General features: G+C 46.5%; 1 protein-coding gene across 1 annotated transcript in view; it reads left to right on the plus strand.

The window, feature by feature from the left end:
* Positions 1–2,344: 2,344 nt before the first annotated feature.
* HIP1 (huntingtin interacting protein 1) overlaps positions 2,345–13,245 on the plus strand; it is a 173,844-nt gene continuing 162,943 nt past the window's right edge. The window contains exon 1 of the mRNA XM_077294376.1: positions 2,345–2,864. Within this exon, the coding sequence (XP_077150491.1) occupies positions 2,847–2,864 (18 nt within the window). The 5' untranslated portion in view covers positions 2,345–2,846. The remainder of the gene's footprint in view (positions 2,865–13,245) is intronic.

Genomic DNA, 13,245 nt, shown 5'->3' on the forward strand with positions numbered 1-13,245 from the left:
ACCCTCTGAATGTGAGGACTCTGTGTATGTGGAAACTCGCATTGTGTGTACCCTCAGTTTGTAGTCCCTCTCTGTCTGGTCCCTGTGTGTGTGGATCCTCAGTATGTAGTTCGACGCAGTGTGGACCCTCAGTATGTGGTCCCTTGTAGTGTGTGGACCTTCTGAGTGTGTGGACTCACAGTATGTAGGCCCTTGCAATGTGAGGACCCTTTGTATGTGGACCCTCAGTATGTAGTGCCTTACAGTGTGTGGCTACTCTGAGTATGGGGACCCTGTGTGTGGACCCTCAGTATATAGTGCCTCGCAGTATGTGTATCCTGTGTGTGGACCCTCGCAGTGTATGGATCCTCAGTATGTGGTCCCTCGCAGTGTGTGAACCCTCGCAATGAGTGTGTGTGGACCCTCGCAGTGTGTATATAGACCGTCAGAGTGTGTGGACCCTCAGTGTATAGAGCCTCGCAGTGTGTGGACCCTCACAATGAGTGTGTGCAGCCTCGCAGTGTGTGGACCCTCAGTATGTGGTCCCTCCCAGTATGTAGACCCTCAGTATGTGGTCCCTCGCAGTGGGTGGACCCTCGGTATGTGGTTCCTCGCAGTGTGTAGACCCTCAGTATGTGGTCCCTCGCAGTGTGTGGACCCTCAGTATGTGGTCCCTCACAGTGTGAGGACCCTCAGTATGTGGTCCCTCGCAGTGGGTGGAGCCTCGGTACGTGGTCCCTCGCAGTGTGGACCCTCAGTATGTGGTCCCTCGCAGTGTGTGGACCCTCAGTATGGTCCCACGCAGTGTGTAGACCCTTAGTATGTGGCCCCTTGCAGTGTGTGGACCTTCAGTATGTGGTCCTTCGCAGTGAGGACCCTCAGTATGTGGTCCCTCCCAGTGTGTAGACTCTCATTATGTGGTCCCTCGCAGTGTGTGAACCCTCAGTATGTGGTCCCTTGCAGTGTGTAAACACTCAGTATGTGGTCCCTCGCAGTGTGTGGACCCTCAGTATGCGGTCCCTCGCAGTGTATAGACCCTCAGTATGTGGTCCCTCGCAGTGTGTGGACCCTCAGTATGTGGTCCCTCGCAGTGCGTGGACCCTTAATATGTGGTCCCTCGCAGTGTGTGGACCCTCAGTATGTGGTCCCTCCCAGTGTGTAGACCCACAGTATGTGGTCCTTCGCAGTGTGGACCCTCAGTCTGTGGTCCCTCCCAGTGTGTAGACCCTCAGTATGTGGTCCCTCGCAGTGTGTAGACCCTCAGTATGTGGTTCCTCACAGTGTGTGGACCCACGGTATGTGGTCACTCGTTTGTGGACCCTCAGTATGTCGTCCCTTGCAGTGTGTGGAGCCTCAGTATGTGGTCCCTCGCAGTGTGAGGACCCTCAGTATGTGGTCCCTCGCAATGTGAGGACCCTCAGTATGTGGTCCCTCCCAGTGTGTAGACTCTCAGTATGTGGTCCCTCGCAGTGTGTGGAGCCTCAGTATGTGGTCCCTCGCAGTGTGAGGACCCTCAGTATGTGGTCCCTCCCAGTGTGTAGACCTTCAGTATGTGGTCCCTTGCAGTGTGTGGACCCTCAGTATGTGGTCGCTTGCAGTGTGTAGACGCTCAGTATGTGGTCCCTCGCAGTGTGTGGACCATCAGTATGTGGTCCCTCCCAGTGTGTAGACCCTCAGTATGTGGTCCTTCGCAGTAAGTGGACCCTCAGTATGTGGTCCCTCACAGTGTGTGGACCCTCAGTATATGGTCCCTCCCAGTGTGTGTAGACCCTCAGTATGTGGTTCCTTGAAGTGTGTGGACCCAGGGTATGTGGTCCCTCACAGTGTGTGGACCCTCAGTATGTGGTCCCGTGCAGTGTGTGGACCCAGGGTATGTGGTCCCTCACAGTGTGCGGACCCTCTTAGTGTCAGGGTGAGGACCCTGTGTGTGTGGCCGCTCAGTGCACTGTTTCTCCCGGGAGCATACCGTGTATCCCCGGCAGGGAGAGGAGCGGGAGCAGCAGACATCTCCTCTTTCCCCGCAGTCACAATAGGCGGCTAGTCTTATTCTAATGCCGGGGAGCGGGGACACGTGTGCTCTGTCCCCTCCTGTCTGCCGGGGCTGTGGGGGCTCTCCTCTCCCACCCGAGCAGTGTATAGGGCTCTCCTCTCCCACCCGGGCTGGGGGTCTCTCTTCTTCTCCTCTCCCACCCGGGCTGGGGGGCTCTCTTCTTCTCCTCTCCCACCCGGGCTGGGGGGCTCTCCTCTTCTCCTCTCCCACCCGGGCTGGGGGGCTCTCCTCTTCTCCTCTCCCACCCGGGCTGGGGGGCTCTCCTCTCCCACAATCCTCTCCCCTGGCTGTCTCCATCCTGCGCCCCTCCTCTCCGGGGCTGTCTCGGCCTCTCCCCCAGCAGCAGGAAGAGTTGACCGCCTGATGCCAGGCTGTGTGTGCCTTGTGGCCGGCTGCAGGCAGTGCCAGGCTCCCTCCTCCATCCCTGTGTGTAGCCATCGATCTGCCGGCGTCTCTCCACCCTCTCCCGCTCTCTGCAGCACGCCCTGTGTGACTGTCTCAGCACCATCTGCCCGCTGCCCGCCACTGCTCCTGTTTACTTGTTTCTCCCCTTCTCCATCACTGTCTCTTCCTCATCACTTGTGAATACTTTATTTCTTCACCTTTTTGTTTTTGCAGAACACTTTGTTCTGTGTTGCCCCCCACAGCTGGAGCGTTGCCCCCTCTGGATGTTGGGCAGTGCCACCTCCCTCCTTGGGGTGTGATAATGTTGTGTGATAACTCCTAAACTGCATTTTGGGCACTGGAGGTGGAGCTTGTACCCAGCAACAGCAACAAGGGGGTCTGCAAGTGGCCTGCAAGGGATCTCAGTGGAAAGATGGACGCTAGCAAAATGGTGAGTGGCTCCAGGACTGGACTATGGTATGAAATGCTGCAACTTTGTACTAGGGGCATGCTGGTGGGGAGCACAGTGGGCTGGAGGGGGCAGGGATGGGGGCCAGACAGATGGTGTCCCCACACAAGAGCATATGTAAACAAATGGCCCCCTCCTGCTCTGCTGCTTCTATAGAAAGTTACAGAAACGCGTGAGTCCTGTAGATGAGATCATACCACCCCCTAAACCTCAGCTATGTTGCCCCCTGATGCTGCCTGGACCACCAGGACAAATTATCCTATTGTCTTGTAGCCATGTATGAAGGGGTTTTATTGTCTTGTAAACATCTGACTTTGATTTTGGTTATTTTATAAACATCCGCATGTGACCTCTTACATTTTAGTCTAGTTTTCTTACATTTCTTCACTGTTTGCTATTTCGTCCGGCTTGTTTTGCTTTTTGTTGGTCATATAGTATTATGCTGCACTACTATATAAAAAAAGAGCAAAAATCTGACAAATTCATGCTACATGAGACGGGATGCTCCATCAGGGGCTCGGCGGTGATTTCCGTCACTTGTGATGGCACAAATTGTGCAGTTTCTTGTGTAAGGGACACAAACCCCTGATGGACCCCATTAAAGTCAATTGGTTCCGTCTGTTGCACGACAGATTTTTCACAGCATCATGGCTTCTTACGAGTGGCGAGAACTAGGACAAGTGGGAACGGAGGTAATAAAGGATAGAAAGGGATTGTTAATAGATATTGGAGCGATGTGTAATAGCGGCATACAAAGACGTTTCGCATTTGGGTAAAACTGTTCTTGTTATAGGAAAACTGCTAACAATCGCATCATTGTGTTTGGACTGCAGGAGATTTGTCCTTAAATGTAACAATTGTGGGGATAATGACTGAGAATAATCATTGATCATTCCCAGAACAGTTACATTAAATCACAGACGGATCGACAGAGAAGCGTGCACATTCATAGCTGGGAGTCACGTACCAGAAGTAGCAATCTGTTCCTGTCGTTACTATTAGGGATGATCAGATCCGTAGATGTTCTGGTTTGTCGGGTTCATGGTCGGTTCGGGTACCAGAACTCTACCGGAACTTGAACCAAACCCCATAGAAGTCAATGGGGCCTTGAGCTTTGGCGCTGTAAAATGATCGTAGTAATCTCTCTCTCCTCCTGAAATTTCCGAACACTACATTTTGGGAGAAGTCCGTGTTCGGAGTTTAGCACCGGCCTCTTTCTCTTCGTCTCTCTGGGGAGAAGTCCGTGTTCGAGGTTCATTGCCAGACACAAGGTGTATGGTACGATCCCCAAACTTTACAGTTCGGGTTCACTCATCTCTAGTTACTATCTATTCAGAGATAGTAAATGTGATGGAAATAAACCAAGTTTAAAGAGACAGTCTCACCCAGCTCTTGGATATTCCTGCTAGGACCCCTGTCTGCGAGCCATTGTGGGAAACCACTAATCAGCTGCTCCCTTCCTGTTCATGGCTGAAGCTTCCCCGGTGTAAAGGTCTGTGCACATTTCATCTGAGCCTTACATTTGGAGTATAACTCAGGAAAAGCCCCCAGTATATACATTATCTGTGTCCATATGCCTTCATTCACCCATCAGCTGATGATCAGGGTCCTTTTGCCCATGGCCGGGTGGTATGCATTTGCTTACATTTTTCAACTGTATAGGAAAGCTCACCAAACTGCAATATACTTTTTTTTCCAACTTGAACCTATGGGTGATGTATGTCGCTGTATGGCGAGTATTCCATCCGGCATACACATCAGAAGATCTTTCCCATGGTGAGCACTGACAAAAGGCACTGACGCAATGTGCACTAAGCGAGCAGTACAAAAAAAACAATCCAAAAGAAACATATATGATAACATTGTAAGAATGATGGCATCTAAAAATGTGAAGTATTATGTGGCTCAGGCCTTAAAAAATGTTGCTTTTAGCCCCAACTCTCAATACTTTTTGCTATTTTTTTTTTTTACTAAATATTTAGTTTTTTTTAGGCATTTTTATATATGCGCACCAAATTGATAATGGCTTAAGCTTTGTTCAGTCTTTTTCAGTCATTGTTATTTATTAGGTTTGTTTGATAATATACAAGTGTTTTTTTTGTTATCCAGATGTTTTCAGCTAATTTATTAATAGCGTTTTCCACTAAAATAACAAACAGAGCAGTACTCACCCTTCCTGGGTCCAATGCCGGCTCCCCGCTGCTGCTCGGGTCTTGGTGTTTTAATCTGTCTGTCATTCTAGGTCTATAAGAGCATTTGGGATCCGTTTTCTTTGATTCATAAAGTAGAAGACTAACATGACATTTAGAAGCTCTTTGAAGAAAGAAAAGATGCACAAATAAACTAAAATAACAAGAAAACCCAGGCGTACTTGCGTTTTCGCCAAATCACTAAAGACGGTTTTAATGAATTTGACACAAAGTCTGCAAATGCAAAACGAAGACAAGGCGAAAAAGCTGCAAATGATGAATTAAAGCTTTTGATCATGGGGACATTACATTGTTGGAGGAAGTGAATTACAGCATGCCTTAGCATGATCAGAAGAACATTCACGATGACGGGGAGGTGCAGAGGGCATACCCTGATGGCCATTTTATTGGAGACAACTCTCCTTTGGCTTTCACAATAATATCATGTCCATTATGTGTTGGAAGCTTTCTGCATTAACATTGGTGCTGCAGACATGATAGCTTCTCAGATGGAGCAGGGGAGGACACATCACTAGGACAACCTGGGCATCTGCAAAGGGACCCAAGCTTGGCCCACTTCTACCTTCACACCAGGTGGAATTGTGAACTATGATGACTTATTGGACCCATATATTGTTCTTCCTCATAGGCCTCCTTCTGTGTGTCTTGCTCCTGAGATGGAGGTACTGACTAGTGTTCCCTCTACTGGTGCGCCACCATGCTGTTTTCTGGTCTTCCTTTGCTCTGTCCAGAATCCTTCCTGCACACTGCTCAATGCCAGCAGCCGCACATGTAACCAAGAAGGTGGGAACTAGGGTTGAGCGAAACGGATCGGACATTTTCAAAAGTCACCGACTTTCAGCAAAGTCGGGTTTCATGAAACCCAACCCGATCCCACTGTGGGATCGGCCATGCGGTCGGCGATCTTCGCGCCAAAGTCGCGTTTCATATGACGCTTTCCCCCCCATTTTTTCAGCCAATGAAGGAGTGTGGGCAGCGTGATGACATAGGTTCCGGCTTGCTTTGTGCGGCGTCACGGGGTAAAACCGCCATCTTAACGTTTGGGATATAGCGATTTGCACAGTGAAACACAAACTTTGCAGGGACGGAGGAGAGAGAGAGAGAGAGAGAGGGAGGGAGAGAGAGAGAGAATATCTATTACCTGCACTGGGTTTCGGTTGGCCCCCGACTTTTCACAATAATCGGCCAATTTCACACGATCCGACTTTCGAGACAGTCGGGTTTCACGAGACCCGACTCGATCCTAAAAAAGCAAAAGTCGCTCAACCCTAGTGGGAACGTCTCTCCTCTGCAGTCTTATGCAGGGTTTACACATGTCCGACCTCAGGCGTTACACGGCCACCGATCGGCTACATGCAGGCTACTCATTTAGTGGCCTGTGTAGACTGGACAGCCAGATTCGCTAATGTGATTGTTCTGTGCTCATGGAATATAATTGTTCTCGGCAGCACGTCTTGTTTTACATAGTATGATGTCCTGCCGAGAACCATAATTTTTAAGCCAACTAAAAAATCACTGTAACTAATGAGGGAGTGTTTTGGTCATTTGTCGAATGATTTGCTGCCTGTTAAGACTGCCTGACAGTCAAGAACTCTTGTTCCCCCATTATCAGTTTGTCTAACACCAATATTACACACAGGACACTGCTTTGTTATTGGGGGAGGGGCCCGCTGTGCTCAGTGGATAGCTCGAAATATTTTGTTAATACTTTTAATCTACTTTTAAAACTTGTCAGCACGAGAAACTAAAAAGAAGGAGCCAAGGGATGCTTGGCCGAAATATTAAGAGTCAACCACAGGCTGCACTGTAATGTATGAGAGGATTTTCTCAGCCTAAAACCACCAATATTCATCTTCTTTACAAGCATATTATTCTGGTATATACAGATATGTGTCTATATGTCAGTACATAACCGGTGCAAAATAATTGCCATAAACATAGGCTTTGTTGGTATTCCTGTACTCATAACCGTCTTTACAATTCTGTGAACGTCTTTTTCAAGGAGGAATTTTTTTAATCTATTTTTTTTGCATTTAGCTTAAAAGATAATATAAATGTATTGTATACATACAGTGCCTACAAGTAGTATTCAACCCCCTGCAGATTTAGCAGGTTTACACATTTGGAATTAACTTGGCATTGTGACATTTGGACTGTAGATCAGCCTGGAAGTGTGAAATGCACTGCAGCAAAAAAGAATGTTATTTCTTTGTTTATTTTTTTTTTAAATTGTGAAAAGTCTTTTCAGAGGGTCATTTATTATTCAACCCCTCAACCCACCAGAATTCTGTTTGGTTCCCCTAAAGTATTAAGAAGTATTTCAGGCACATAGAACAATGAGCTTCACATGTTTGGATTAATTATCTCTTTTTCCAGCCTTTTCTGACTATTTAAGACCCTCCCCAATCTTGTGAACAGCACTCAAACATGGTCAACATGGGAAAGACAAAGGAGCATTCCAAGGCCATCAGAGACAAGATCGTGGAGGGTCACAAGGCTGGCAAGGGGTACAAAACCCTTTCCAAGGAGTTGGGCCTACCTGTCTCCACTGTTGGGAGCATCATCCGGAAGTGGAAGGCTTATGGAACTACTGTTAGCCTTCCACGGCCTGGACAGCCTTTGAAAGTTTCCTCCCGTGCCGAGGCCAGGCTTGTCCGAAGAGTCAAGGCTAACCCAAGGACAACAAGGAAGGAGCTCCGGGAAGATCTCATGGCAGTGGGGACATTGGTTTCAGTCAATACCATAAGTAACGTACTCCACCGCAATGGTCTCCGTTCCAGACGAGCCCGTAAGGTACCTTTACTTTCAAAGCGTCATGTCAAGGCTCGTCTACAGTTTGCTCATGATCACTTGGAGGACTCTGAGACTGACTGGTTCAAGGTTCTCTGGTCTGATGAGACCAAGATCGAGATCTTTGGTGCCAACCACACACGTGACGTTTGGGGACTGGATGGCACTGCATACGACCCCAAGAATACCATCCCTACAGTCAAGCATGGTGGTGGCAGCATCATGCTGTGGGGCTGTTTCTCAGCCAAGGGGCCTGGCCATCTGGTCCGCATCCATGGGAAGATGGATAGCACGGCCTACCTGGAGATTTTGGCCAAGAACCTCCGCTCCTCCATCAAGGATCTTAAGATGGGTCATCATTTCATCTTCCAACAAGACAACGACCCAAAGCACACAGCCAAGAAAACCAAGGCCTGGTTCAAGAGGCAAAAAATCAAGGTGTTGCAGTGGCCTAGTCAGTCTCCTGACCTTAACACAATTGAAAACTTGTGGAAGGAGCTCAAGATTAAAGTCCACATGAGACACCCAAAGAACCTAGATAACTTGGAGAAGATCTGCATGGAGGAGTGTGCCAAGATAACTCCAGAGACCTGTGCCGGCCTGATCAGGTCTTATAAAAGACGATTATTAGCTGTAATTGCAAACAAAGGTTATTCCACAAAATATTAAACCTAGGGGTTGAATAATAATTGACCCACACTTTTATGTTTAAAATTTATAAAAATTTAATCTGAGCAACAAAACTTTTTGGTTTGTAAGATTTATGCATCTGTTAATAAATCCTGCTCTTGTTTGAAGTTTGAAGGCTCTAACTTATTTGCATCTTATTAAACCTGCTAAATCTGCAGGGGGTTGAATACTACTTTTAGGCACTGTATGTATATGCAGAAATCATACCTAAAAAATACTGTTTGTTTCACAAAGTACAGGGCTGCAATATATACATCAATATTTACTTAAAAAATAAAGTTATGGCTCCTATGACTATGAATATTGTAAGGTGAAAATGAAAAAATAATCTTCTAGTCATCTGAACAGTATAGCGCCAAAGTTTCCTTCTGAAAAAAGGATTGAATTGCAGAATTTCTGGCATATAGCTGCATGTCTTTTTTAGAATGTGTGCACACATGGTGAGTTTTTAATCGTTTGGTTGCATGCATGTACACTATTGTATGTATATTCTTATGTATGAAACCCTTTGGCCACTGACATTGATCTCTCTTGATTTGGAGTGATGCTGTGACATGTTGTCCTGCTCCTCGGAAGTATACACATGCTGGGTGTCTTATGCTTGCCCACCTTTCATGGGACATTGCTCAACTCCCTCACTGCTCCACTCAGCAGCTGCCAAGTCTGACATGCCCTGAACCAACTCTTCTACTCTGTCCTGGAGATGTTCTACAGCAGTGTTCCCCAACTCTGGTCCTCAAGGGCCACCAACAGGTCCTGTTTTCAGGATTTGTTTAGTATTGTACAGGTGATAATTGCATCACCTTGACAGCAAGAGTTCCATCGCCTTGTGCAATACTGAGGAAATCCTGAAAACATGACCTGTTGTTGGCTTTTGAGGACCGGAGTTGGGGAACACTGTTCCACAGGATAAAGATTTTGGGACTGTGAAGGCTTAGGACAATAAGGATAGTCCACTGCCATGTTCCTGGAACCAATCCATAACTATATGAACCTTGTAATTTTGTTATTGTCCTGCTGAAAATGTCCTTCTGGCTTGAAGGGATGAACTTGATGGGCGACAAACCTTAGGTGAACCATACTGTCCAAACGTCACAGTCATTGGAGAACCCAGGGTGTGCCGCACTCCATTACTTCTGAACTGTTGACACCTGACAGGAAGAGTTTATTTATCCATACTACTTGTGCCAAATTCTGACCCAACAGAATAGGGTAACTAGATTAATCTGACCAGGCAATGTTTTTCTACTAAGTGATCCGTCTTTACGCTTTTTTTTTTTTACCACTGGAGTCTTATCTTTCTGTTTCTCCTAGCTGGTCCGCTGCTGTTTTAGCCCATATGTTTTAAGGAGTGAGACCTTGTAATTTTGCGCAAGTTCCTTGGAGCACCAGCGTTGTATTCAGCTGGAGTTTTCTTGACTGTGCACCTTATGGTCTGCAGAACTATATTTGACATTCTCCTCTGACCCCTTTTGTCAATGAGCTTTTTTATGTCCACAGGATCCCCTTTTTGTTTGATGTTTTTGCTTGATCACACCATTCTCAGTTATACTGTCGACACATTTCTATAAGGCCACGTTCACACGTTCAGTATTTGGTCAGTATTTTACCTCAGTATTTGTTAGCCAAAACCAGGAGAGGAACAATTAGAGGAAAACTATAATAGAAACACGTCACCACTTTTGTATTTATCACCCACTCCTGGTTTTGGCTTACATATACTGATATACAGTATAATACTGACCAAATACTCAATGTGTGAACGTGGCCTAAAGGTACCGTCACATTAAAGCGACGCTGCAGCGATATAGACAACGATGCCGATCGCTGCAGCGTCGCTGTTTCGTCGTTGTGTGGTCGCTGGAGAGCTGTCACACAGACAGCTCTCCAGCGACCAACGATGCCGAAGTCCCCGGGTAACCAGGGTAAACATCGGGTTACTAAGAGCAGGGCCGCGCTTAGTAACCCGATGTTTACCCTGGTTACCAGTGTAAATGTAAAAAAAAACCAAACACTACATACTTATGTAAAAAGAAAAGGCTATAAGAAGCCACAGCCAGCTCACCGATTTAGGCAGGTGCACGGAACATCATCTTGGACTGAGATGGATATACATGGCAAAGTAAGGAAGGCGTTCCAGCTCCATAAAATTCAAATGCTTTATTTCTCCATTAAAAATTGATACAGCACAATACGTCCTTGCCTTGACACAAAAGTCCTAGTGCAGAGTACATGCGACGCGTTTCGATCGTACCCGATCTTAGTCAATGCATGCAATTTTTAATGGAGAAATAAAGCATTTGAATTTTATGGAGCTGGAACGCCTTCCTTACTTTGCACTACATACTTACATTCCGGTGTCAGTCGGGTCCCCCGGCGTCCGCTTTCCTGCACTGTGTAAGCGCCGGCCGTAAAGCAGAGCGGTGACGTCACCGCTGTGCTTTGCTTTACGGCCGGCACTGACACATTCAGTGCAGGAAGCTCTGAGCAGCAGCGCGGACGCCGGGGGACGTGACAGACATCAGAAGGTGAGTATGTACTGTTTTTTTTTTTACTTTTACAATGGTAACCAGGGTAAATATCGGGTTACTAAGCGCGGCCCTGCGCTTAGTAACCCGATATTTATCCTGGTTACCATTGTAAAACACTGCTGGCATCGTTGCTTTTGCTGTCAAACACAACGATACACGCCGATCTGACGACCAAATAAAGTTCTGGACTTCTAGCTCCGACCAGCGATATCACAGCAGGATCCAGATCGCTGCTGCGTGTCAAACACAACGATATCGCTATCCAGGACGCTGCAACGTCACAGATCGCTATCGTTATCGTTGTTAAGTTGTTCAGTGTGAAGGTACCTTAATTAAGAAAACTCAAAAGATTGCCAATTAATGAAATGAGTAATGATGACCATGTCCCCGTTTGAAGCCACTCACATCGCTCAACTTAGCACTCCACTGTAAATGTTGTATTACATTATGTCATTTACTTAAAAGACCATTCATGTAATACATAGATGACCAAAGTCTACCAAAGTGAAAGCCGCTGATTGTTATTGGATCCTCAGCGGTCTTAATTTATCAAATAATCATGATCTCATCACTAACATCATAAGTAAACATGTCACTGTATAACTAGCCCCTGAGAACTTGGTTCAGGCTTCCTTGAGATTAGAGCATTATTCCCTTAATGTTTGCACTTCAATTTGTAAAAAAAAAAGCAGGAAATGATGTCTCTAAGAATATGGCTCGGGTGGTTTTATATGGATTAGTAGAAATTAATGTTGCACTTTTGATCCTTATTTGGAAATGTCTTAAAGATGTCTTAGAGTAAAGTCATTCACATTCTAGAAACACTTTCAGACTTTTAGGGTATTTTGTAAATTCTTATTTACCGTATTTAGTGGTTGGTATTTCCTTATATGATAGTACGTTATTGTTATTTTAGGTCTTCTGTGAGGACACAGTGTTCCACTCAGCTATTCATTGGTGTCATAGAGACAAACAATGCCCATTTGCTCTATTAGGGCATGAGTAGAGTCCCTTGAACAAGCCTTTCCCTAAGTGCTAGATCGGAGAGCAACTGTATTGTGGATCCCGCTCTGGAAAATTCAGCCCATTTAAGCATGCAATGAAATGGCAAGCATTAAGGGGCTTATTCAGGACTTTGTTTCTATCTGGTGCTAAGCATTTATCGGCAGGTAGTTGCTAACTACCTGTCTGTTTTGCCGTGCAGTGATCTCTCCTGGCCCAGGGCAGTTATGGACCATTCCTGGTAGTTATTTTCCAACTTCCTGACATCATATCGACAAAGCAGCTGTCACGATTCATTATGGGATTCGTGGCAGCTTTGGTTCTAATGTAAATGTTGTTTTTTCCTTTTGGTCCAGCAAGAGCTAATGTCAGAATCTTGCTGGCAGCTTCTTTTAGGATGGTCAGCTGATGTTGGTTGGTAACCACTCCCACCTTCCTTTAAATAGTCACATGACCCATCAGCTGACCATCGGTAATAGAGTTATTCCATACAGACCAGCTTGGAGTGAGGAGCTCTCCTGTGTTGGTGGTTTTTGCTGCAGCTGTGGGAGTTCAGATTCCTGGTGCTGTTTTCTATGCTGCTGTGGAACTTAGCAGTAGAGCCTGTAGCTGAGAATATTGTCCCTTTTCTTTGGCTGTCGCAATTTTGTCTTTTCTCCTTTGTATTGCCATCTGCAGTGGTGAGGCAAGCGTCCTTGCCGGCCAGTGCGCTAGTCAGGGTACATTGAGGAGACAATCAGGAACTAGGCACGTGGTGGCTGTGGGGGTGTGAGGACCCGTATAGGGCGTTAGGGGAGTTTAAGGACAGGCACAGGTTTGTGTCAGGTGTCCCATCCCTCACGCCCTACCTTTACGGCCTTCCTCTCCCTTTTTCCATTCCATCGTATTTGTATGCTGTGTCATACGCCAGACTTTCCCGTTTCTGAGTGTGACAGCAGCAACTTCGCTGGGGCATCACTGTCGGAGTCCTTTTGATTGATATTAGGCTGAGCCCGCTGTCAATCAGCACAATGTCGGCAGTGAACGATCTCTGACCACTTTGAGCAGGGAGAGATCGTCGCACAGCAGAACAGGCAGGTAGTTAGCAATTACCTACTGATGAGTGCTTAGCCTCATAGAGAAAAAAAAACAAGATGACCC

Source organism: Ranitomeya variabilis, chromosome 3 (assembly GCF_051348905.1).
Source record: "Ranitomeya variabilis isolate aRanVar5 chromosome 3, aRanVar5.hap1, whole genome shotgun sequence".
Lineage (NCBI taxonomy): Eukaryota > Metazoa > Chordata > Amphibia > Anura > Dendrobatidae > Ranitomeya > Ranitomeya variabilis.